At 48.5% G+C, this 27688-nt stretch overlaps 1 protein-coding gene across 1 annotated transcript in view; it reads right to left on the bottom strand.

The window, feature by feature from the left end:
- Nucleotides 1-8386: 8386 nt before the first annotated feature.
- Nucleotides 8387-27688, bottom strand: part of LOC133350279 (dual specificity protein phosphatase 8-like) — a 42028-nt gene continuing 22726 nt past the window's right edge. Inside the window, 5 exon segments of the mRNA XM_061564459.1 lie at nucleotides 8387-11876; nucleotides 14238-14344; nucleotides 14346-14362; nucleotides 15210-15369; nucleotides 18846-19022. Of these exon segments, the coding sequence (XP_061420443.1) occupies nucleotides 10787-11876; nucleotides 14238-14344; nucleotides 14346-14362; nucleotides 15210-15369; nucleotides 18846-19022 (1551 nt within the window). The 3' untranslated portion in view covers nucleotides 8387-10786.

Raw genomic sequence — 27688 nt, forward strand, 5'->3', positions numbered from 1 at the left:
GTGGTAGCAATTCCTTTTTTAAAAATCTATTCTTTTTTGTCTTATTTTTTATATTTTCCATTTTTTTCTCATTTGGAAAATCTGCTTTACTCCATTAGCCTAAATGTATTTGAAGAGTATAATTTTCACATGATTTGCGTGAATAGTACATTCACACACATGATTCGATGCATGTACAGTACTGTAAGCACAAGAGTTGACTTTAGTGGATTAAATCATTGTTGCACAAGCACAAACATTCTCTGCAAATAAGGGCCATCATCTGTAACGTAACCTATTATATCAATGTTTACTTAGGGCAGTTGTTTTGACAAATGTGTTGAGTTTTTTTTTGTTGAAAATATAAATTCAATAGATCGTTACACATTCCTACTGCCGACTCAGCAGGCACGATTGTCTGAAGTCGAAGAACAGGTGAGCTCATTGAATACGTTACTTACAGTCATCTCAGGCAAAACAGTTATCAATTGTGATAATTCGACGCGACTTTTTCCTACAAGGGGAACAACATGGAGGCGACTGACATGCAGCCCTTGACGAGGTCATTCTGAAAGTCCAACGGACACTGATTCTATTCAAATATTAAATAAGTGATCGTCTGGGAATTAAATAAATAAAATTCTGTTACAATTTGCAGTGAGTGTGCCATTTTGTGTATGTGTGTGGGATTGCAAACATTGTGCTAAGCTTCGTATAATTGGTAATTTTATTTTTAAATATGTATTTTGCAGGGCTTGGTTGAACCTTAATTTCACTGTGTTCATGTTGGTGTAATGTTTAGTGATATGTATCCGTAATTTATGTTATACATATCTGCATCAAAATATGTATAACAATATGGATGAGCCGTGACATCCCACAAAACGACAGTTCTCATGAAGGGTGTGAAATCTCGCGATAAGTGTGGCACAGAAGCCACATTTCACGTGATTTGTCTCTCGTTTCTGTATAAACTCGTGAGTTATGGCGGATCACGGGTAAAATAATATGCAGATATAATCAGAACTCCATTCTGCATCCCTACATATACATATTTAGTTTTACTACATCGGCCTATCGGCGTTCCAAACCAGCATTATCCAGCAGCCTTGAGTTAAACAAGAAACTACTAAACCGGTTATAACCTAGTCCTCATCAGCAGGCTTGCTACACAATCCATAATAGAGGCTTTTGGGTGAGATCGCGTAAATATGAATGTCGTTAAACCCGCCATCACCCTACACAGCAAATTCGCAAGGTTTGTCACGTGAACAAAACATTCCAATTTGTTACCAGTACAGCACACCGGTGTGTTGGAAAGTAAACCCACAACATTTACAATTCAAGTTCGACATCTGACCGGTAATTACAACCAACATCATTAGGCGACCGACAGAATTGTTACACAAATGCTGCTGGGTTGTCCAGATGCTGTTGGCAAAAGCTGTCCCAATAGGAACGATGGGGGTTCGCTGGTGCATCACAAAAAAAGTGTCCGGCTCAAATCCTGACCCAAACTCCCCCCCATCTCCACTCGCCACCCCCCACCCATTGCAGGAAGTCCACAACCCCCACCGTGCTGTTGGAATGTGGGGGCCCGTTCACGCTAAAAAAAATTTGTAGTTAGGTTAGCGTGGCTTCACAGGTGCGTGCAATTGTGTGTGTTTTTTTATTTCTCGGAAATATCCATTTACGAGTGGTGACAAACCTGAGCAGATGTCTTTCCCCCTACAGCTTTCAACGTATAATATTTGGCACTTTAAAAAATTACGTTTTTTTTTTTCTTTCAGAATGAAATCCAATATAATGTTTTTGGGCAAATGTTTAATTCATTAACGGGACATTGTGCGAGGAAGGTTGTTAATTTGTACATTTTCCCACTTAAAAAATGAATGACTGCATTCAAGGATACATTTGGACTATTTTTGTTGCAGGCTTTAGCATCGTAAAGGGGCAGCCGTTGCCTCGTGGTCAGCGCATTTGCGGTTTGTTTGCATTTCGAGCTCCGTAGCCGTCCTGGTGAATAATGCGGGTGTACCAAACGTAAATATTGCACCCTGTGCTTCACATTGGATGTTAAATATCCCATGATGTCCTTTACGTTCACACGTTTCCCCGCGCGCGAGTTTGTTCACCCTCCTCTCCGTGTTGTGTGCGTCATTGCGGGTTTTTTTTTAAAAAAAAAAACATGTTTTTCTCAAAAAATATCCCTTGATGCGATCCTAAGAAGAGTAGGCAATTGTCTTCCACCCGCGTCATTGTTCAAATTGAATAACTAAATAACTCAGTGGAGAAAACACGGAGCAATCGTCACTTCCACTGCAAAAACCGAGCCTAACCCGTTCTAAAAAAAGGACCTTGAGACTATGTGAGGCTTTCCTGGGTTAATACATGTTACAATAACATAATGAAAGTTTTGTCATCCTGAGAACGTCACATTTCCAAACTCGTGGCAGTTTCACCAACTGCTTGGTGGGGTTGGGGGGGGGATGGTGATTCAGTCAATTGTCTGAACAGACACATCCTCTGGAATTCCCACCCTAATGGCGTTTTAGTTGCTTCAGTTAATCCAGCCCTGTGACTTGTTGGTTTTAATCGCGTCGCACATTCTTTAGAGTTTGATTGTAACAGCCGCTCTCTCTGGGTGAGCTCAGCTATGCCATGCTTACTGGCACGGCATGTTCGGCCTGAACATCTGCCCGCCCTTCACATGCATCATCTGCTGTCACACATTTTACGTTGAGTTTAAACAATGGTGCAAGTTGCGTCCCCTCTGCCTGCCCCTGTCCACCCCGCACTATAAATGGGTGCGTATGTATGTTAAACTTCTTTCGCACCGTACGTAGCCAACCATGGGGGAAGGACAACAAACCAAGCACAAGAATTGGAGTTCTAAAGAAATGAGTTTTAATATCGGAAGGAAGAGCTTTCCAGACGGCCGCAAAAGCGCATTTGAAAGCGTACGATGCGGTGACCGTCTTTGTTCGATGTATTCGCCAGAAGTCGCTGCGATTATGACCGGAAGTCACGTGATGGTTTATGCTCCTTGACGATATCAGCAAAGTATTGTGGTTCATTAGTGTGGCAGGCACTTTGTGTGTAAATAGCCTCTTTTAACAGAGAGGCACCACTCCCAACCACAGTTCGCCAATCGGCATGTCCCCCGTGTGATGGGGGCAATGTGAGGACTGTACTGCCACATCTTCCAAGATGTTTGGCCAGTGAGGTAGAGTGGAAGTTACCCTTGGGGTGAAGAGTGTGTGGTAGGTAGGGCATCGTGTTGGGGCGGTAGTGTAGCGGTTAGCGCGCTGCGCTACGAACCCGAAGACCCGAGTTCGATTCCCGCTCACGGACAACACCAGTGACAAATATCTAAACCGGTCCTGGGCCTCCCCGAGATCAACTCAGCCTCAAATGAGTAACTGGTTTAGTACGTACACGTCACCACTGGGGAGACAAAGGCGGCCGGGCGTGGTGTTGGCCACCCACCCCCTCGTGTGCCGTGCCGGCCTTCATAGGTGCTCGTTAATAGCACTTGTCCCAACAGCCTGTTAAGGCTATACGGAGGATCTTTGTTTTTATAGTGTTGATGTGCCCACCTCTTATGGGCCGGCTGGCGTGCAAGAAAGAGTTGACCAAATCCGTGGATCAACTCGGATACCAGGATGGTTTTTGCTGTCATTTCCAGGTCACCCTTGTTGTTAATGGCCATGATTTTGGTGTGTCCCCTGTTTCTCTCGTCCATGGATAAGCACGGATAATATAAACTTTGAACATTTTCTAGTAACTCCTTTTATCCGGGGATAAAGTGTGGATGATGAGATGAATGTAGCGCTGCTGGGTGACCCCTTTACCGTGGCACGTCTCTTGTAACGCTCTTACCCGCCCCTACTGGACATCTGTAAAAAAATTAACCCGTAAAAACAAAGTTTTTCACTATAAATCCTTTATATGCGTGGCATCGGTTTTATTTTATTATTCATTTCTGTTTTTCTTGAGTAAGAGTTTCATTTTTATCACATTGGTATTTTAAATTAAATATACATTTTTTTCCCTAAAAAGTGGAACATTTTGGATTTTTTTTCTCACGAAAATCAATTGTCACGCACAACGAGTCTGTGTGCAAAATGTCAGCTCGATTGGATAACGGGAAGTGGGTTAAAAAACGACCGAAATATTTGCACGGTCGTAAGCGCGCAAGCAAGCAAGCAAGTGAACTTAATATAAAGGATTTAATTTTTTTTTCCTAAGAAGTGGAAAATTTAGGATTTTTTTTTTCACGAAAATCAATTGTCACGCACAACGAGTCTGTGTGCAAAATGTCAGCTCGATTGGATCACGGGAAGTGGGTTAAAAAACGACCGAAAGATTTGCACGGTCGTAAGCGCGCAAGCAAGCAAGTGAACTTAATATAAAGGATTTTAAAAAAGAGCTTTATAGCTCATTGGATTGCTCCAGCATTGTGCTACCACTTGTAAGTTGCCTCCTCTCTTCCGCCGATGAGTGCAGATAACATAATAAGTATAACCCGTAAAAACAAAGTTTTTCACTATAAATCCTTTATATGCGTGGCGGCTAAAGTCCTCTCGTCCTCTGGCTTGAGATGGCTGCCACCTATGGGTCAGATGATTGTGTGCCAGCATTAAGCAATTGATAATTAAATATTTAATTTGTTTTCCCTAAACAGTGTAAAATTTTGGAAAAAAAATTCACGAACATTAATTGTCTCGCACAACGAGTCTGTGTGCAAAATGTCAGCTCGATTGGATCACGGGAAGTGGGTTAAAAAACGACCGAAAGATTTGCACGGTCGTAAGCAAGCAAGCAAACACGCAAGCACGCAAGCAAGCGAACTTAATATAAAGGATTTAAAAAAAGAGTCAATGCGGTGATAGCCGGATTCTTCCGCAAATCAATTTGAGTGCGAAGATTTTCCGCAAGCCACTTTGGGTGCATGGATCATTAGAAGCGTGGATATTCGGGTCCCGGATAATAGGAGTGTCTCCGTACGAATTACGGCTATAATGAGCCAATGTCTGTTTGTGTGTAACGCGAGTGACGTCACTCCACTTCGGCCAGCCCCCCTCATTAATAATCATGAACAGGTGACGTCTTCCGCATGCCCCCCCCTCATTAATAATCATGAGCGTTTGACGTCACTCCACATGGAGCACCCCCTCCCCCCATTAATAATCATGAACATGTGACGTCCTCCATATGGACCCCCCCCTCATTCATAATAATTAGCGGGTGACGTCACTCCACATGGGGGGGCGAGGCGCCTCCTCCCCCCTCCTCGGCGTCAACTCACTCCCCTCACTACAAAGGCAGAACCCTCACGTCATCACGTGATCTCCGTAACGCTGTTGAGACATCGAAGTAAAAAGGACGTCATGATGAACACGGGATTATAACCTTCACATGAAATAGGTCTGTGTCACCGCGGCCTTACAAATTTCACACGAATGGATGCAATGAATATGACGTTGCGCTCTGCTTTTCGCTTGCAAGTTTCAGATTTACTGCAATACGCCCGTCCTTGGACGGGGTATAGGCTAGTGTATATAAGAGCATTATGGACAATAAGCGCATTGGAACCAACATCCGCAGCATATCCTCCAAACAGCTGTGAGGTTAGTCGCTGTGGCCGAGGGCTGACACGTGGGGGCTTGTTGACTTCGAGCAGCCACGCTTTTTTGGCCTTGGCTGGGGTTGGGCGCCTTCTCCGTTGTATTGAGAGGAGGGCTATTTAAAGCCGCCGCCTATGGGCCGCGTCAATGCGGTGTCACGCACATTGAATGCGCTCGACTCCACCAGGTGTATTGTGGCAGCTGTTTGACGTTGGCACAGGTCCTCCCAGTCGTTGGCTTTAGTTAAACATTCGTGCAACAGGATTCCCCTCCCCCCCCTCCATATACACGGGTGCACAGTTGCGGGCGTATTTACTGCCTCTATGATCAAACCACTCGGAATGCTCCGGATCTTGTCAGATCTCGGAAACCAAACAGCTTTTCAAACTGGATGGTGCTTGGATGGACGACCGCCATGCATAACAGGTGTTCCTGGCTTTATGGAAATCGGGCTACGTTGTGGACAGCGGACAGCATTGGGTAGTCCATCGAATTTGACGCTCCCCACCTTCAGCAATCCGCACCCACGAGCGTGGTGAAGTATGGTCACGTAATATTCTTAGGCTTTTTCGGTAAAGTCACGTTGGTAAAAAAGTAAAATTAATAAAAGTTAAATACAAATAAAATAATATCATAAAATCAAATACTTATTTTATTTTACTTTTATTAATTAAAATTTTTTACCAACGTGACTTTACCGAAAAAACCTAAGAATATGAATCCTTGCAGTCACGAAAGCTTCAAATCTAGAATGGTCACATAACTTCCGCGACGCGCATACGTCGCGCAGAAGCTCGACTCCAGCGGTGGATTGACGAGAGAGAGAGATGCACGCGTACCGTACGCGCCCACACGCATCGTCAAGTGTCGGACACGCCCAACGTGGGTCGTGTTTGGGTTCTCACCGCCAACGGACAGGCACTTCGACTGCTCCGTAGCTCCCCGCGGTTTGTGCTACCGTGCGGCTTTCGGCACGATGTTCTTGGTTCTTTCGGTAAAGTCACGTAGAAGGGAAGTAATAAAATAATAAAAATAAACCAATAAAATAATTCTCACGACGTTTCGGCCACAACGCAAGCAGCCGTCCTCAGGTGAATGAAATTTGTCTTTCTGACAGCCCTGTTCTTCACCTGAGGACGGTTGCTGGCGTTGTGGCCGAAACGTCGTGAGAATAATTTTATTATGTTTTATTTTTATTATTTTATTATTTCCCTTCTACGTGACTTTACCGAAAGAACCAAGAAGATGAATCCCTGCAGTCACGAAAGCTTTAAATCGAAAAATTTCGGCACGATGTTCGACGTTTTGCTCTACCACCCATGATCCCTGAAAACACCATCGGAGAGCGAGGCTCGTCACGCCCGTGTTTGCGTATCCTCTTTGGCACTTAATTTCCCGTTCTGATGACGTGCGCATACGTCCTACATTTTTCTTCCGATTCCGTTCCGATTACGTACGGTTTACGTCATCGGCACGGAATCGATTGGAAGGGAATCGGAAGTAAAAGGCCATGCGGGAGGGCATGTGGCACAGTTTGGCGCCAGCTATCATAGAGTGCGGTCGTGTCGCTACAGTTCTCTGCGCTGATCCGTTTGCGCGTTCCGAGATTCAGCGGTGAACGGGATCCACCCTGAAGCTTGCAGACGTTTTTCTGAACTGGAATGGGTTAAAACGCATTGCTCGTTCACATCGTCTACACCACCCCCCCCCCCCCCCCGTTCACTCCATTTGTTTGGTCAACATGAAGCTTTGTTGAATATGTATGCACCAATGCCCAGCCACTCGCCTGTGGCCTCGAACAGTGCAAGCGTGTCCAGGACCTAAAGCTACCAAACATCCTCGTCTGACCGGAACTATCCTGTCCGAAAGCCTTTGTCAAAATTAGGGATTCGGTATTTAGCCCCATTTTTTTTAATGTTCCTGGCCTCATGCCAGACTCATGATACAGGCAAACGGTTGGGGGCCGCCTTGAATAGGTTGGCAGAGTAGTAGGTGGGGGCCTTGGTGCTGGTGATTGAGTGGGCGTGACGATGTCAAAGTGAGCGAAGCTGATAGAGGGGAGTGGCTGCCGGCTGACCATGTGTACGGACTGATTTGAGCCTCACAGTCATCTGACAGCTTCGGGCAGGACTTTGTGAGTCTTGTGTGGAGAGGAATTGGTGTCAATGGCTCATGTGTAGTAGGCCTTACTGATGGACAGCCCAGTGGATTTCAACAAACACCTTCTTGTACCCCAGCGAGAGGTCTCCACTAGATCGTGTCAGATATAAATTAGCATCTGGTGAATTCTGTATTTAGGCCAAAGTCTCCCTTGGAAAAAGGGGTCTCAATGGACTCTTAATAATAATTGATAAACATGTACAGCTATTTATTAATCTACTCCTGGATGAAGCCCTCCCCATTCCACGTTTTTGTGGGGGTTGTTTGAGAACACTTCACCATTCTGGCCAGTGCAGGGTGGTGTAGGGGAGATCCAAAACTAGTTTAGCTATCAATCACAACCGATATAAGCCGTCACTGCCGAATGAAGTCCTCAGCAAGCGGTCTACACCTCTCACGATCTTGCATCGCCAAAGCTCCCGCACACGAGCAGATTTCATTGTTACATATCTGCAGTGGATGCATTCCTTCCACAAGGCCCGTACCCAGTAATAAATAAAGTGATTGGGCACGCAGGGCTAGAATGGGCAGGCGGGTGCGACTCGGACTGGGGCTCACGGTGTCGATCGAGCCCTTTGTGCGTCACTGGAAAGAGGAGAGAGAATCGATCGCGGTGGTTCGGTTTGTAGAGAACTTCGTTTATTCTTAGTTCATTTTCAACGTGTAGCGGATCTCGTAAAAAGGAGAAAAAAAAGACAATTCCACTCTTAAATAAATATCAGTCAAACCACAGTCAAACAAGTCCATTGCCATTCATAGTTACACAGCGCAGATGGCTTAAAAGTAAGTCAAGACGGTCCATTGCCCAGCGGGAGCTTAATTAATATGCATCTGACGCACGCGTTATCGATTTGATTTGCGTCTTGTGTATCTGCATGCAGTTTCACACATTCCCAAAGGCTCCACAAAAACGTAACCAGCGTGGAACAACTGCAGTTGTGTTTTCTAGTTAATGCAACATTGTAAGAGCCAACTACACTCAAGCCTTGTGCACCTTCCTGTAAGATGGGGGACGCGTGGCATGTCTTGTCCACTATCCACACTTGCTACGGGACTTCTCCGTAGCCATTTTTACACCTTTGTACATCGCCTCCACGTGGCATCACTGCCTCAGACACAGGCCTGTGCTCATCGTTATTTAAGACTTTTCATAAAGAGTGCAAAGCCCTGCACGATTGCTCACTCGTGTCTCAGAAAAGCAAGGGCGAGTTACTTTGTGTGTGCGCGGCATTTCTTGTAGGATTTGGTCACTTTTTGTTTTCGATTCGTGAGTTTTTTTTAAATTGACGTTTATGTTTAATGCGTAGAACAAGTACGGTTTAGCTTTTTAACATTTTTAGATTTTTGTTGTTGTTGTTAAAGCAATAACATCTGACTTACGTTTTAATTTTATTTTTTGTCCAGAAGGCATTCCATTTCTGGTACGAGGAGTTTAAATTACAGGGAACGGATACGGCCACTTTGCCTCTGGTAGGAAATACGACATGCTTGAAAAAAGCCCAGCATGAATACATTTCCTTTAAATAGAAGCGAGCGTCATCTCGTCGCTGCTGCTGCGTCGCCGTCCCTCCACTCGCGGCGGCGTTCGCGAGCTGCCCGTGGCCCCGCACCGAGGCACGGGGCACTGCGCTCAAAAAAACCCACCGTGTGATTGCACAATTAACAAGCATTAATAATAGTTGTTATAAATAAACAGCAAATCAGCATTAAGGATTAAATTTTATATACTGTACTGTACTAAGCAAGCTTAGTAGTTTTAAATATCGACAGCAAAAAATATATATATACCGAGCACAAGCCAGCTTCATCTCAGCACTTTCTTGATCCTATGAGTTGCCGATTACAAAGCTGCTGTGTCACATCACTACCATGTAGCTCTACACTCATTGTGCTCTTCCATATCAATATAAATGACATTAGTACGCAACTGAAATATTTTATAACTGGAGTTTTATCAGAACAGCCTTTCAGCCACGAGCTGAATGGACCGTTCGTGTTTGTAGCCGTCGATAGATAGGGAGAATAAAACTACAAGCTGACCAAGTATTCATCCCCCCTTGTCACGCATGACCCTCATGTGTCCATGCGACGACCTCTTTACATTTCGATGCTGTACGTTAAGCAATGCACAATAAATAAGATGGGTGCACCCTCGTCCACTACGCTAGCTATTTCAGGCAATTTATTTTTTATTTAAGTCTTTAATCTTTCCCGCTTTGATTCAGCATCTTTATCACAACAACATGCGAGATTAAAACCTGAGCCTGATGAAATCATCCGTGTGTTGAACCAATAGCTCACAAAGTCGAAACCCTTTAGGGACCCTGAGGTATGTCAACACAAGAACTCCTGGAGAGAGCAGTTATCATCGCTTGCTCTTTCATTTCAAGATATACACAACAATATGTACAATTTTGGGCATTTGCGTGTCATAAATTAAGCAGAACCATCAAATAATTTATGGCGTGGTTTGGAAGGGGAAAGGGGGTATTTTCTTAGTTTGAATTGTGACTCAAGGCGGTCATCCATGTTGTTTGTTGGGTAGAAACGATGAACCAATCACTCGGCGATGCTGGTAAATCCTCGTAATTTTTAACAGGGGGGTTGAGACAAAAACCTTTTATATTTACAAAACAATAATGGATTTTTTTTATCTTCCTACTACCAGAAATTCAACATTTGCCTTTTCAGAAAGAAACAGCTTTCCGGAGGCTGCCATGTACTGCTAGTAAATGTAGTTTTTGGTAAATACACAGGCATTTAATTTATACTTAACGAACCCCCCCCCCCGCCGCCTCCCGCCAACAAAACCAAATAATGCGATTAGCGTCTCATCTTTAAATTTAACATTCAAAATCAATTTTCCTTCCAGGACTCGTGGCGCTTGGGTCGTATCTGACAGAGCGCGTGTCCGGGTTGCCGTCGTATTTATGTCTCTCCTAACGATCGCATCGCCTGCGTTCATTGTCGGCTTCGTCGCGACACTTCCACGATCTCCAAGACGGGTGTCCACGGCGTCATGACACCTCGATGATCTCCATGCTGCCCGAGAAGCTCGATCGCTTGGCGATGGCGGCGATGTTCTCACGGCTGCGACTCTCGGCCGCCAGGCCCTCCTCAAACTCCAGCTGGCAGCTGCGCCGTTTGAACGCCGCCTTCTCCGCAGCGGAGCCCAGCTCCTCGTGCCAGCTCCTGCGCGGCCCCTCCACCGCCGCCAGGCTCTCCCCGCCGCCGCTGTCGCCGGCCCGTGGGCGCGCGCCCACGCGCAGCCGAACGTCCGCGTGAGTCCCGCAAATCCCTCCGCCTCCTCCGCTCCCGGCGCCGCCCCCGCCGCCGCCGCCGCCCCCGCCGCCCTCGCCCCCGTTGAGAGGGGCCGCGTCTGGGAAGTACCACGTGGCGCCGAACGCCGGAACGGGGGTGCTCGCCGGCGGCTGCGGCTGCGCAAAGTCGGAGCGCCGGCTCCAGAACTTCTCTCCCACCATGGTCTGCGTCGAGCCCGACAGGTTGAGCCAGAGCTGCGCTTTGAGTTTCTCCCCGGGCGACCCGAGCGGATCTACCCCGCCGTCCTCGCCGCCGCCGCCGCCACCATCGGCCTTCGGGCCCGTCGTCGCGAGCGTCGTTTTTCCCGCCGTCGCGGAAGAGGCGGCGGCGGCGGCGCTCGGTCGGGCCGGCGCGGCGGCGGGGGCCTCCAGGCGGCACACCTTGGAGGACTCCTCCGTGTGCGTGGGGCTCCGCACGGAGCAAGCGGCGCCACGCGAGCGCGCGGCCGCCCGCGCGCCGTCCGACGGCCGCAGGTTGAGCGAGAGCGAGCGCTTGAGGCGGTTGCAGTCGTGGTGGCCGTGTCGCTCGGGGGAGAGGCGCAGGCGGCTGATGCACTGCTGCAGCGACTGCGTGGCGAGCGACCCCTCGGCCGCCGCGGGAGAGGCAGACGGCCGCGTCCGCTCGGACGCCGGTTCCGTCATCGGTTCCGGGACGGGGGCCTCCGAGTTCGGTTTCTTGGGGGCGGGAGGGATCCCCTTCTGTGCCCTGAGCAGTTTCTCGTACTCCAGCAGCTGCCCCAGGAAGTTGAAGTTTGGAGAAATGGACGGCCTCTTCTCCTTCACGAACCTGCGAAGAGTCACGCAGCGTCGGGAATCAATACAGGGTGCTTCAAATTAATGTTAACACTTATATGGGGCAATCGTTTTTTAATGGAGAAAGAATGGGTAATGCACTGTAACATGATAATAAATGTATATTGATAGCTTCAAAAAGTCAAAGAGTCTCCACTTGTTTGCCATCATTGTCAACGCATTGCCTGGAATCTTCTCGAGGTGGTCTCCAGAGCCCGGATGCACATTTCTTGACTACTTACATTATTTGTCAGTGTTATTGACGAATGCGTTGAGATTTTAACACGATCATAGTCCTGCACTTATCCGGTTTGCTAAACGAAAGTCAAAAATTGTTGGACGGACACAATGGGGCAAATACAACAGCATATTATGTCTGGCAACAAACTAATTATAATGTCATGGGCATAAACCGTGGGAAATGTATAAGATCTTTCAAAATCGCCTGCAAAGTCAGGCTCAAGATAAAGATCAGCAAACGGGCATGCTAATCAAGTACAATGTTTGGAGATCTCTGTTTAAGGTGAAAAACTGGAAAACACATCAGGGTATGTATTCCTAAGGCACTTAAAAAAAGGTGGATCGGGATCGAAATTGTGAAGTATAGAGGCAAACAAGAACACCACCTATGAAGTGTCTTCGAAAGATTGAACTTCATCATGAAATTCATAATGAAGGTTTTTGGGTCAAGAAAATCAACACACCAACGCGAGACATTTTTGAGCCGGTGCACATTACCCGCTCTGACGTGCGTCGTGCATTGGGCTGTTTGGCCAAATTCATACGTGAAGACGGCCGCTCTTTAATTTACTGCGACGGTTGCAGCGGTGGGAAAAAAAAAATGCGCGAGATATTGGACCGAGCCGACGACAAACGTTTTGCGTCGTTCGCGGGCCATTGATCAGATATCGGGGCGTCAGTGCGTAGGGAGAAATGCCGAATTGCTTCAGCCGTGTGGAAAGTGTGAGGGGTGTTTCCACTGCTAGGTAACCCTGGCTACAACCAAAAAAAAAACACACACACCCGGCCGTTTTAATGCGCCACATGTGTGAGGATTTGCTCACGGCTGCTGTGCCGTGCGCGGCTGTGAGCATCGAGTGGCGGGCCGGGTGTGAACAGTGACTGTCGCTTGTAAGGCGCGGGGAATTTTTTTTTTTTTGAAGGAGCAAAGCTGCACGAGTTGTTCCTTGTGGAGGAGGTCCGCACGGGAAAGTGCGAACGATTCCGAAAATAAACCTCGCACCCCAAGTGTGGATTCCCAGACGTAGCAGTTTGTCGGTTACTAATACATTTCTAAGCTAACGTAATCATCACAGTGATCATGACTCTTGGACGGAAAAGCCCTGCTTGGTAGTTTTAGCCGATCTCTTTGAAAATCTATCTTCAGGGAGACAGAACTGACAACCTAAATTGACACTTGTGGCTGCACACGACTGCCATGCTGCACGGTTTGTCTGGCTTGAGCTCCGGGCTTTGTTAGTGAGAGAAAAAGACGACTTAGAAAGTGATGTTCTTACAGTCTAGCGACAACCCTGCAAGCGCATTTCTAAACCAGTTCGCGTCTGACAGTCACATTAACATCTTGGCACGTTGGCACTCGTTTTATGCTCATGTGAGACGTGACATCAAGTAGTAGATTATGACAATTTCTCACTAACGTAGCTTCGTACTCGTGACGGACACCCAGTAACACACGGCCCTTTGCACGTATCTGCAAGATAACGGCTACCTGTTTGTTCTTTCAATGCAACGTGCGTTGCCCCCACCGCCGCAGCTGCTGATGTTGAGACACTATATTTTGTGGGGCCTGTACCGGTCATGGATGGGTGAGTGGGTGGCTAGGTGGATGGATGGGTGGGTGACGAGGTGGCTGGATGGGTGGGTGGGTGTGTGTGGGGGTGGGTGGTTTGGTGGGTGACTAGGTGGCTGGGTGAGTGGTTGGCTGGGTGGATGGGTGGGTGGGTGACGAGGTGGCTGGATGGGTGGGTGGGTGACGAGGTGGCTGGATGGGTGGGTGGGTGTCTGGGTGGTTTGGTGGGTGAATAGGTGGCTGGGTGAGTGGTTGGCTGGGTGGATGGGTGGGTGGGTGACTACGTGGCTGGATGGGTGGGTGGGTGACGAGGTGGCTGGATGGGTGGGTGACGAGGTGGCTGGATGGGTGGGTGACGAGGTAGCTAGATGCGTGGGTGTGTGTGTGTGTGGGTGGTTTGGTGGGTGACTGGGTGGCTGGGTGAGTGGTTGGCTGGGTGGGTGGGTGACTACGTGGGTTGATGGGTGGGTGGGTGTGTGGGTGGGTGGTTTGGTGGGTGACTAGGCAGCTGGGTGGCTGGGTGTGTGGGGCGACCGGCACTCTCACCTGTAGGCCTCGTCAGAGCCCAGGCCCAGGCTCTTCATGACGTAGGCGATGGCGACGGTGGCGGAGCGCGAGATCCCGGCGAGGCAGTGAACCAAGACTCGGGCGTCCTGACACCTTCACTTGCTCTGCCGGGACAAGAGCCAGCGGATCAAACCGAGTCACGGGCACGCTCGGTACTCGCATCATTCTCATTGCACAATCACGAAGGAACTATGTTTCACAGACGAGTAGAGTGCGCAGTCGTTTCATGGGGGCAATGTCGCCGTGTCGGTTTTATACCAATAAGGTAATTGGCGATTGGTGACGCCGGCACACATAGCCTGTTCTTTTTTTCAAATAACGACGTCGCCGGACCCTCAATGTCCATATTCGGGAATTTCCCTGTTGGAAACCGGCCAAATAGATCAAAGCATCGTCCACAACTTAAAGACACAAACGCAGAGCAAAAAAGAACGACTTGCAAATATGCGATCTTGTTTTTTTGCCCTGAAGGCTTCCGTTGGATACGTAACACCTCTGTAGATGACACAAACACGTGCTGGCATGTGCTGCATAGTCTATACGTAGGAACGATTATTTTCTCCCCTCCCCCCCCCCCCCAGCTTGTTTATTTGCTGGAGGTGGAGCAGTCACCACCATGGGTTAACTACCTCGCCTGGTATACAGGAGTTCATGGGTTCGATTCCAATCCTGAGCCTCATGCCTGTATATTTAGAGTTTGCGTGTTTTCCCTGTGGTCGTGCGGATTTTTCTCCGGGTCCTCCGCTGTTTCTCCCCCTCCACATTTAGAATCAGCATGCTTTTTAGAGTATTTGGCCACTATACATTTCTACGTCATAAGCCACTTCGATGAGCTCTCGTTTGTGGCCAGGGTCGCTTCTGAAAAATAGCTGTACAGTTCAGCCGGGCCTTAACTGGTAGAACAAACCCCCCCCCCCCCCCCCCAGCTTTGTAGCTTAGCTTAGGCCTTACCGATGAAGTCGACGGAGCGGTCGAGCCAGGGCAGGATCTTCTCGCAGTAGCTGTCGTTGACGGGAACTCGCAGGAAGCAGCTCTCGGGAACAAAGTCTGGCCGCGGGCACGTGTTGCTGGCGTTGAGCACGTGCGTGATGCCGTTGTGACTCATCAGCCCCTGTGGCAGGCACACCACACCCGCTGTTCATTCATTCATTCGCTCGCTCGGTGGACGGCCGCCTGCTCATTTATTTATGCGTCGCACGGCCGCCAGTAATGCGTGCATATGTAATGCGCACATTGTGCGCCGTATAGTCTGCGCGTGTGTGTGTTTAATGGGAGGTTTAATAAGTAAAACAGTTTCTCTTGCTGTGATATTACACACATACGAGCTGCAGTAACTCGCACTGACCAGCGGGACTGAAGTATGGTCAAATAAAGTCCATGCCCCTGTACGACATTGGGGAGGCCCTCATCCAGCAGTGAAATGACAAATGGCCGTGCGTCAACATGTGCACAGTAGATTTAGTAAATAATTAATATTTAAGTGCTGTACAGGATAATTAATTCCCACTTGTGTGTGTGTGTATACGTGTTCACTGTGGGTCTAACAATTCATTGATTAATATCGTTTATTTGGCTCTGAGCACGTGCATCTAATCATGTATGGATTTAATGGGTTCACGTCACTGCCTTCACCACGACGTAAAAATTATAAATTACGTCATTAAACTGAGACCGTGAATAGTGATAATTCGTTGAATCGTTAAGTTTGGGGGCGGTCAATTTACACCCCTTATTGGTCACCGAATAATAATTTGTGTTGTATAACAACAACAAAAAATACCCTTTATCCACAAAACCCTGACTGAGTTTTCAAGAATCTTTTGCAAGAGGTCCCTGCATTGGGATAATTGCCCAATTCCACGTTTCCACGTTAGAGTGCGTCGCTCGAGGGCAGAAACCAAAGGGAGGGAAACCCCTTTGAATAAACTCCACGCGTACGAGGAGATAACACTCAGCGCCCCGCACAGATAGATTCAAGAATCCAATGTTCAGCTCTTTGTCAATCCACCGCGGGACAAGGGAGGCCTCTCCGCGCCACATCGGTCGAGGAGGTTGTTCGACCGTACTTCACCACCATGGTGTGCACTTGTGAAGGGGTGTTCCAGAATCAGGTTCAGATATTGCAAGTCACCGTGGGGGGGGGGGGGTGATCTAACTCAGGTCGCTAGGTTCGTAGCGTAGTGTGCCAACTGTAGTGACATCGCTGCACATCAAGAGCGCCCACGCCCACAGATGGGTATTGTTGCGAATGACTCAATGCTGCAGTCATGGTGATGTCATGTGCACAGATAGGCTGACTGCCTGCTGCACGCATTGGCGCCCTTGTACGGGATGTGAACACTCAGCCCCTGAGCAATGCAGTTCGTCGAGGTGCATTAGCCGCATCGATTGACAGGCACGTGTATGTTTATACGTATTATGTTCAAGAGCTTTGTTCGCAAGGATTATTTAGTTTGGCTTCCACGAGCTCCACTGGGCCGCATGGTGTTCCAGGTTTTGTTGACCTGCGAGTATGACCCCAACGGAGTTATGCAACCAAATCAAATGGGGGCCCTCCCTCTCAACATTCAAAACAATGTACCAATTTGCATTGCCATTGTACGAGCTCTGTGTGTTTATATGGGCACGCACGTCTATACATATGTACGCGTGCAAGTGGAGGAGGCACGGTAAAGGATGCTCCTGGGCAGTTGGAGGCAGTTGCGCTTCAACATCAAAGAAGGGCAGAGAAGCAAGGCTCAAGCCGGGTGACTAAAACGCAGCGAGTTGTAAGCGTGGGTGGTTCATATTGCCACGTGGCCTGCTGCCAGCGAATCTTCGACTCGTCACGTGGCCTCTAAGTGCAACTAGCCTGGCACAAGTGCTGTGGTGATTTTACTCTTATTTAGTGGTGAATGGTGGCTGTTGTTGTACACACGTATGCTCGTGTGTATGTTTTGTGAACCTCCAGAATAAAACTGGTTTAGCTGCACTGACAGATGTTACATTTACCAGAATTCATGCCCTATCTCATATTTTGCTTAACTACCAAAATAGAGACTTAACTACCAAACGTTCGGGCAATTTCTCTGAATGTTTGATGAACACAATTGTCACCAGTATATGTCTGACGGCTTAAATCAAATGGATAACTTCATTAATATCTATATTCACGTGTTAAAGGCTGTGTACTAAGTTATCTGAGTGAGTTTTTTGTGCTACCCGGCCCATATAGTGTTTGCAGGCAGCAATAGGCCGGTCTGCGTGGGTGGCGCTACGCCTAATCTAACGTGGAATTACGTGAAATTACATCATGCGGCTCACTAGCGTCTGTTTGTCTTGTTGCGGCATTGTTGGCGGGACCCCCGTATTGTGTTGCAAGGGAATTGTGCAGCGCTGAATTGTCACACTGTGTCACCCAGAGAGGGTAATGCTGATCTCATCGGAGAATTTGTTTCTGTTATTTCCTGCTCACATTCATTATGCTAGCCGTTGAATGTCTTCCCATCTGGCTTACCGAGTGGCACTCACGATTGTGGATGCGTGCGTGCGTGCTTGCGCGCGCGTGAGCCTGCGCCTGTAAGCACGCACTCGCAGTACGTGTGCGGCGGTGCCATGTGCCGTGTGCCTGCGCGTTTGTTTCCCGTATTGCTGGCCACCCATTGTGTTTCCAGCTCCCGGCTTTGTTCAGGGATGTACATTGTGGGCGCAGGCGCCTGGCAAATTAGTTTTCTTTGGCCAGAGCGCACTTAGTGCGACGCTTACAGTAGCTGGGTAGTAGGCTCCTAACGATGCCGCATTTCATTGGATGAAATCAAATCCTACGCTTGCGGCACATGTGCATCGAGCAGTAATCAAGTGTGTGTTTGTACGTTGTGCTTCAGTGGATGACGCAAAGCCACCGAGTCAATAGACGCTGCATTCACCGCGAGGTTATCTTTATGTGCCTACTGGGAAGCCTGGCGTTCAGTACGCTCGCTACCGAGCCACTTTGCACAGGGTTGAGAGTTCAATTCCCCACCACTGATCATTGATGACTGTGCATAATTACGAACACTTAAAGTGTCCTTCGGAGTAGATGTGTCATGAACCTGTGGAATGAACCTGCCCCTGGCTTCCCCCTGGTGTGATACTGTGAACTCTGCGGAGACGGTTCGGCTGGGCGTGATCACTCTCTCGCGCGTCTCCTCGCCAGCCTTAACAGGTGCTCGCTAATAACGTCACCCTGCTATGAACTTCTTTCGCACCGTACGTAGCCAACCACACTAATATGGAGGTGTGGGGGAAGGACAACAAACTAAACACGAAAAATTGTTCTAAAGAAATTAGTTGTCAATCGAGATTTAGAAGTGCATAGCTCCAGTGGCTTCCTAATATCAGAAGGAAGAGCATTCCAGATCAGATGGCCGCAGAATCACATCTGAAAGCGCGCGATGCGGTCACCGTCTTTGTTCGATGGCTAGCCAAAAGCCACGGCTGCGAGGATGACCGAAGTTCACGTGATGGACACGGTCGGATCTTGCAGTAACCGTCACGACGCGTGCCAAACCCCTCGCGACACGTGCCAGCGAATGTGGTTGCTGCTGCTCCCGCCGCCGCTGCCCTCACCTTGTCGAGCACGTCGGCCTGCGACCCCAGGTAGAGGTGCGGGAGGATGCACGTGGGGCCTGGGTCGGCTGCAGGCAGGCACGGCTGGGAGATGGAGCCAGGCAGCATGCCTCCCCCGCCCGGCCTGCCCTCACACAGCCCCGGGCAGCACGGGGGCAGGAGAGAGAAGCCTCCTGCGAGAGAGCAGCGCGCACAGCATACGGTTCTGGGAGTGAGTGCGCGTGCTCAATACGCGCGTTAGCGCACAACGCTGTAAATACGGCGACCCGAGTTCGATTCTCATCCACGGCTATCATCATTGGCGAGTGATGACAGAAGTTTCAGAAGGGTCTCCCCTAGGTTGACCCAGCCTTTAATTAGTAGCTGGTGCATAGTGGAAACATGAGCACCGAGGAGACAGGCGGCCGGGTGTTTTGCTGACCACACAACCCGCTCGTCCGCCTTAATTGGTGCTCGACATCAGAGGCAACTTGCCCCAATGGTTTTTAAAGGTTACACGGTGGATCTGTGCCTTTGTTACCTTGTGTGTGTGTGTGCGCGCGTGTTCAACAAAGTATACCTCCGATTAGCATGGTTCGTTACGTATGGTACAAAAGAAGTTAACATACATACAGTGTGGTGGTGCAGGGGTTAACGATGTTGAGCTATGAACCCGGTGACCCTGATCCAATTCCTGGAGCTTTGCGCGACATCAGAAGCAAATTAACCTGTCCGGAGCCTCGCAAAGGCCAACTCCACCTTAAACGAGTCCACATTTTCTGAGAGCCACTTGGCCTAAATATCGAGATATCTCCTTACTCCGCGTGACATTTTAGTTGAAATAAACCCTGTTATTATGTTTTAATTACCTGTTACTCATTTGTAAGTTCACAGACTCCAGGGGGCTTTATACTTTCAAGGTGTACCTATGTGTTGCATCAGCACCAACGCTCACGTGCCTTCCTTGCATCTCCATAGCTAACTGCAGTGTCCAAATGCACACACGCAGTCTCTCGTTGTGTGTGTGTGCGCACACGTGCCGCAACACAGTACCCGCGGTGCGAGTCTCCTTCTACACGTACGGGCCTCTGTCAATCCACGGATGGATGAGGGCCTACCCACGCTATTCGGAGTTGTGGGGGGGGGGGGGTTATTTAACCATCCTTCACCACGCTGGTCAGTGCAGGTTGGCGAATGCCGAGGGGGGGAGGGGGTAACGTGGAAGTACACTACAACGATGCGTTATTTTGCAACACTGCCCACCACGACGTTGCTCAGGAGCCCGACAGAAACCCGATTCATGGACGGTGGCCACCCACCTATGAAGCACTCTCCAGGCACAGACCTGCTTGGCTTCTGGGATCTGATGTGGTCAGCTGTAATCCGGGTGATTTGGTCACATACCTCTGTGTCTAGATGCCAATGTGTCTATGTATATATGGTGAACGTCTTTTGCGCCATACGTAACCAACCGTGCTAATCAGAGGTGCGCACATTTAGAAAGTGAAATGCTGTTGCGTAGGTTGCCAAAAGGCTGTTGTCATTTTTTCCCACCTCTCGCTCAGACCGACTTCAAGGTTGCAATGGCAACAGCAGCAACAGCAGCAGCGGTGCCTGCGGCAGGCTGCACTCGCTCGGTTGCAAACACATCGGTAACTTGACCACATTTAACCCTTGATCTCGCTGCTATATTTAGAGCCGATTGTTCAAGCGGGGTTTGTTTTCCACTGGGCCCTTCTTTCTCGTGACATCATCGGCGCTCTTGTAAACGCACAGCGGGGTGGTGGCGATGGCGTGCGAGCCAAGGTGAGGGGGGTGGGGGTTAGGAGGAAGCTCTTGATGGCCTCCGGACTGCAGTAGGGGCCGCCGTCGACCAAAGCGCTACTCTACGACGACGCGCTCCGATTGACATCGTCAGCCGCGCTCACGGGAGCCAAGAACCGACGGGGCCGAGACCCACGAAGCGGACGGCGGCGTTGCGGATTTACTCGCGAGCGCGCAATGATCTGACGCCGCTGCATCTGGGGGCAGAGGTTGACGGGCGAGAAACGGTGTGAACGCAGGCGCGGAGCGTGTAAGCGACGACGCAAATGAGTTTGGTAAAACAACAACAACAACAACGACAATAAAATACGCACGAGGCAAAGAGGCGGGGGGGGGGGCTGTGAATCGTCATAGGATCGGATCGTCACGTGGTTCAAACACGAGAGTGGTTATGAAGTGAGTCAGGTGTGAGTGCAGCAAGTTTACAACAACACAAGTTAAGCAGCCTTTAGTGGGTGTATTCCAATCAAAATGCGTGAGCATGAATTAAGTAATCATCAGCAGTCATGGTCGATCCACTGCTTGATGAAAGCCTTCCCCAAGCTGCAATCACCTGACACCGTCCTGCAATTTAATAATCTACCGAGCAGCGGCACGGGAACTGATTTCATGGCTCCATCTCCCCTGTTGTCGTGCTTTCGGAAGCGTTCCATTCCTCGGCCGATTAAGTCATTTTTTCCGGTACACATTTGCTTCTATTCTACGGACACTACATATGTATCTTCAATTAAAAGATCAGCAAAGAGGAGTGGGACAAAATCCCTCTTGAGATGTGTGCAAACCTGGTGGCCAACTACAAGAAACGTCTGACCTCTGTGATTGCCAACAAGGGGTTTGCCACCAAGTACTAAGTCATGTTTTGCAGAGGGGTCAAATACGTATTTCCCTCATTAAAATGCAAATCAATTTATAACATTTTTGACATGCGTTTTTCTGGATTTTTGTTGTTGTTATTCTGTCTCTCACTGTTCAAATAAACCTACCATTAAAATTATAGACTGATCATTTCTTTGTCAGTGGGCAAACGTACAAAATCAGCAGGGGATCAAATACTTTTTTCCCTCACTGTATGTATCTTCAATTAAAACGTCACTCACGGCATTATAAATGCATTTATTCGACGAAACATTTTCGTTCTCTTCTCGGGGATACGTTTTATTGTTTCTCGAAAGGGTGATAGAAATGTTTGAGCCGTCCCATCAATTTCCACCAACCGACTTTTAGGTAAATAAACAAGGGTAATTCAAATAGTGTGTGTGCGTCTTTCAGCGGAGGAACTCGGTGACTCTGAACAAAAAAAAAAACAGATTTGCAAAATGCCAACGACTAAGGGAATGATGATCGCAAAGTGGCAAGGGAAGAAGACGTCATTTTCCTGGGGTCATTCTGCACGCTGACTGCAAACAGCTCACCCATCGTCTGACAAACACCAATGCAATTTCCGCGCCCAGCATGAAGTCACCTGTCATTGCAATGAAAGATGAAAACGAGAATAAAACTGGAAAGAAAAAAGAACCATGCACTGTTAGTACAACGCTTTCCCGGTCAACAAAGGCGCTTTTTTTTGGTGTGCGTTGTTGTCAAAAGAATTTCGTTTGCGCAAGAACTTACCCCACGAGGTCTTAAGGCATCTGAGTCACCACGGTTTATTATTTCACCATGACTCATAAAAACCCGATAAGCGCTTGTTTGCCTAAAGGTTGCCAGCCAATCAAAACGGTCGGTTATCACTGGGCTCTTTCATTCCCCCCCCCCCCCCCGCCGGAATCGGTGCAGTCTTCACGGGCACGGATGTTAAGCAGCGCGCATTTGGATGGATTTTGAATACAATTTTGACTTAAAAATGTCGTGACTGCAGGAATTCATATTCTCACGGGGATAGAAAATAATCAAATAAAAATAATAGAAAATAAATAAAAAGCAAAAAACTCACGACGTTTCGAGCGCAGCACCAGCGGTTGTCATAATATTGTTTTTCTCTCCGCCTGATGACGACCGCTTGTGTTGCGATCGAAGGTTCGTGAGTTTCTTGCTTTTTATTTATTTTCTATTATTTATTATTTAATTCTTTTCTATCTCCGTGACCTCACCGAAAGAAGCAAAGAATATCGATTTTGATTGTTAATTTTTAATAACCCCACCACCCCATCCCATCCCATGGCACCACCGCGGTCCGAAATCCGGCGCGCTAATGATGATGATGATGCACGCCGGCGACTATAAATACACGCGCATGGGGGGGAGGGGGTGTGGGTGGATCACGTCAGTTGTTATTTACGGATGCAGCGCTGCGTCGTGTTTTCGCAACGCGTGGCCGGGCAGCGAGTCGCTTCTCTCGATCGCCACGGAGAGATGTTGTTAAACTGGTCAACTGGGTCTCCCCCCCCCACCTCCTCACCCTCCTCACCCCCTTCACTGTCGCACGCACAGGTTGGCACGCGGACACGGGTGCATGGCCCCCCGGTAAGGAGGGGATCGCGAGCAGTAGCGCAGCGACAGACGCCGCAGCCTCGATCCGTTTCCACTTTCTTATCGATAGGCGAGATTGGATATCGTTGTCAGCAAATTTGGATCGTTTCCGCTGAACGAAATGTATCATGAAGTAAACATCGTGCCCATGTTGGGTGGGAGACATGCAATGGGTTTTTGAAATGTGCAATGTTGTTCGAGCTGCAATCTCTCCCAATTATTTTAGTGGCGGAGGGAGCGGTGGCGCAGTGGTTAGCACACTGCGCTATCAAACCGTGCAGCCACCTTGAGTTTGATTCCCGGCCCACAGCTGACATCCATGGCGAGTGAAATTGTAATCCCTTCTGGGGCCCCAACCCCCCCTCTACACCGACCCGCACTGACCAGCGTCCTGAGGCATGGTCAAACGTCCCCCATTGGGATACGCAGCCGTGGATTGGTGAAGATGATCGTAAAAATGCAAAATATTTTTTTAAATCATGTAAAATTATTTTAGTGGGGTATCTACGCATGGATCAGTCCCTGTTTCAAGTGCACGATCTCAGCTGCAGGAGCAAGTTTACACGCGGCGGTGACATTGAGATGCGCGGCGCGGTGTGTCTGTGGTATTTCGCTGGAAGCAGTCGATGACAGACTTTGCCGCGACACTATAATTGCCGCTGACACGCGCGGAATAAAAGCATGGGGTGGAGAAGGTCACTCTTAAGAATCGAATAAAGCGAAGAAGAAGAAAACATGCCAAGCACTTGAGAAATTGGACAAGTGTCCCGATGCCAGTGCAGGGCACTGCAGTCTTGGGGACTCGTTGAGACATAACACATCCCTTGCAGGGGGTGTGGGAAGGGGTACGTATGGTGTCTAACATATAACACTGTGTAGTTTCCTCTTTGAATTAAATCCACACCTTAGAAAGCATTCAGAGTGCAGCGTAGAGAACATTCCAGCAGTTTCAATAACTAGTGAGAGGTTTTGTTGTTAAGTAAAAGTATTTTTCAATCGATGTCCCGCTTCCTCTTTAAGCCAGGGAGGGCATGGTCGTGCTGGAATTGTCATTTTTATTTGTTGCTGTCGTACGATTGACGGTATATGTTTCAGGCACATATCTAAGCACTCGCGCAATAGCTGGCTGTGTCGAGATTTTTGTTGTTGTTAAATGTCCTTCATTGCACGAGAGGAATGAATGGCAGCAAAGTGGATACCCACAGGCACTCTCGCACTCTGGGCAGACAAGAGAAAAAAAGACTAAGTCCGCAGTTTGGGCCTTGTAGAGCGGACGTCACTCTGCTGACGTAAGCTCTCCGCCTCTCGTGTCAGCTCGTCGGCGTGACCTTGGTACCACGGTTTGGCAGCTTACTGCCGAACAGCTCCGCCGCCGCTGCCAGAGTGACGAGGGTTAAACATTAACGAATTCCACACTCCCTCTCCAAGCTCGCTCTGTGCGCAGCTTCTGCTGGTGGACAAACTTGGGTTGTGGAAAATGAACAAAAAAAACCCACCACCCATGCTGATGACGTGTGAGAGAAAAAGTTTAATTTGCAGCGTAGCATCACCGATTCCCCAATTCTCCATGTGCATGGAAACAAGTTTGTTATCTATTACTTGTAATTGACATCAGGGGGTAAAGGTGCAGCCCTGCAATTGCTTGCTTATGTCACTGCTGGCGCAATGGCCTCCCTTGATAAGTGTATTTATACGTGAGGGTGAGATTTGAGAAACTTAACCCATTGTTTCACCTGCCACGCCTGGAGATTGAACCCGTGAACCTCAAGTCCTAGAGTGCTAACCGTGGCACCGCGGCAGTATCCCCAACTAAATACAACGAGTTACTGCTACGTGCAACGTCATTGCAATAATATCTTAAGACTCTGAGAGTATGGAATGTGGCTTTCAAGGGCCTTTTGTTCACGTCCCTGAAATCATTTGCGTCAACATCCACTCCACGACATGACATAGCAGTGTGTGATGTACGAGTGCCCCAACTCCGATTCGCATGGTTGGCTACGTACGGTGCGAAAGAAGTTCAACATATGTACGTACAACTCAGAAGCAGCATTATATTTTCCTTGCTTTGGCATTTCATCGTCGTGGGTGGTATTTCTTGTTGTTGTTACCAAGTAGAGCATTTGCTGCAGTGTATAAGGGCTTTATTGGCCATGTCTAATGGGTTTAAAGAGCCAAACTAAGGCACACTGACCCAACATTTGCAGTGTTCACATGGGGGCCCTCTGAATATGCCACTGGCTGGGGTTCAGTCCCCTTGTGTAACAATCGTCGGGTGAATAATAATGATCTTGACACCGCTGTGGGACTTTCAAGGCTTGAAACGGGGCCTGGCGAGCACACGCACATCTATCACGAATTATACACAAGAGCAAGAGAACAACAGGAATCCCAGCATGCATTGCATGTCAAGATGACTTTACCAATCTCGGGCATGCATAACTTCTGCACAGAGCCTTGCAATGGCCACCAGCCTAAAATAATCATGATCGTGGCATTTTTTAAAGTTCTGTAGCAGTAAAACAAGGCAATTTTAGACCAGTTTCATCAATATTTGGACTCATCAGTACGGTGCAGCCACCATTGCCTCCTGCTGCCGAGGGATTTGTGCTAATGAGCCCTCCATCTTTCTGCGCTGTGGGGAAAAAAGACTTGGCGCAGCCGAAGGGCAACAAAACACCAAGCTCAAGCACTTTTTTCTCATTGCAGAGGCAGTTTAGCAGCCAGAATAAACACGTGCGGCCCAGGAACAAATTATAATAAATCAACAAAAAAGGTATCTTGAGTTGCAAAACATAACAGGAATCTCAGAATTTCGTTGTGTTACAACTTTATGTAAATATTCAAGGACAACGATCCCCTGAATAGCCGTACAGACCACTGGGGAAAAGTGCTGTTGGCGAACACCTCCTAATTACGACGCACGCGGAACGGCGGTGTTGGCCGGCACCACACCCAGCCGTCTTTGTGCTGATGTTTATGCACTGCACTAGGCATTGATTTAAGCCCGAGTCAACCTAGGGGAGGCCTCAGACCAGTGTTCTTCATTGCAAGGCCCGCGGGCCAGTGATGCCCTTTAGTCAGCCCCCTTTATGTGGGGCCCACGACAATACACGAATGTGAAAACACCCCCATCGTGCTGTCAAACCTCCAATGATTTATCGGCAAAAGTGGCCCCCTCTGAAAATGTATGAAAAACAGTGCCCCAGACCGTTAAACGTATCACTCGACAGTGACGATGGCCGTTGCCAGGAATTGAACTCGGGTCGCCGAGTTCGAGCCGAAGCTATATATGAATACATAGCCACGCAACTTCCTTGCACACACTCGTTAAACAGCTGCTAAATCACACCTCTTCAGAGGGCACTTTAATCGGCACGGGGCTGTAGTATTTTACCGCCCGAACACTCGCTTATTGATGGGGGGGTCTTGATGGTGAATAAACAGCACACTGCCCAGAGTCACTGCGCATGATGTCATACGCGTGACCTCACTTCTTCTTGAGAAAACAGATGGCGTAACGCATTTAAAATTAAACCGTAGCACATGCAACTAAACCTCACCGAGAGCAGCTTTCGGTTGGGGGCTCAATGCTCTCAGGGCCCAGGGGTAGGGGAGTGGGGGGCACGAGGTTGTACAAGTATGGGCAGGGTGGGAGGGTGCACATTTAGATCGGGAGGATCCCACTCTTAGTTCTTATTCGAGACCTCGTGTAGGTCAATATAATAGTCTGGGAGCAGCTGTGGTATGGTGCGGTGGCAACTGAACCAGTCAAACACCCTCCATGACCAACACAACACGGACGGGGGCCTTCATCCAGCAGTGGATATTGCAGACTTGTAAACTAAGTCTAGTTTATAACGGTTCCATTGTAGCCGTTTTATTCCCGGTTAATAAATGCGTCGGACGAATATCGCAAAGGCACACAACACACACACACCTCTCAGATAAAATCCTTGTGGAATTACCCAACAACTGCTTAATACAATGTTGGAATGCGTTAATTGGACCGCGCGCATTGACGTCATAATTAACGTGGGGGGAGGGGGGGGGCGGGGCTAGCGAAGAGGAGATTCTAACGACGGTGCCACGTGAGGAACTCGTGGGGGCCGCTTGGTCGTCTGTTCCTGGAGAGCGTAGCTCGCGTGTCAAGTCAACTTACATCACAGCACGCACGGACTCGTGTTGAACTTCTTTAGAGGGCAACACGCCGCCGACGATGGGATTCTGCAAGTGGGGCGTTACTACGTTAGTCATATAGCCACCCCCTCCCCCCCCCACAATCTGTGTATTCATCTTCTTGGTTCTTTCGGTAAAGTCACGTAGAAGGAAAATAATAAAATAATAAAAATAAACATAATAAAATAATTCTCACGACGTTTCGGCCACAACGCAAGCAGCCGTCTATAAATCGAAATCTGTGTATTGTTCACGTTTCTCTGTAACTTAGTTCTGCACTTTGCGCGACGGTCAAGTCGGAGGTAAAATATACCCGATTTATGTTTGCAATATTTTCAATTCGTCGTTGTGTTTTTAGTTACGTAGGTGACCCTGGTGAGTCTATCGCAAGG

This window comes from Lethenteron reissneri, chromosome 33 (genome assembly GCF_015708825.2).
Source record: "Lethenteron reissneri isolate LAM-NWPU_2019-01 chromosome 33, ASM1570882v1, whole genome shotgun sequence".
Classification (NCBI taxonomy): Eukaryota; Metazoa; Chordata; class Hyperoartia; order Petromyzontiformes; family Petromyzontidae; genus Lethenteron; species Lethenteron reissneri.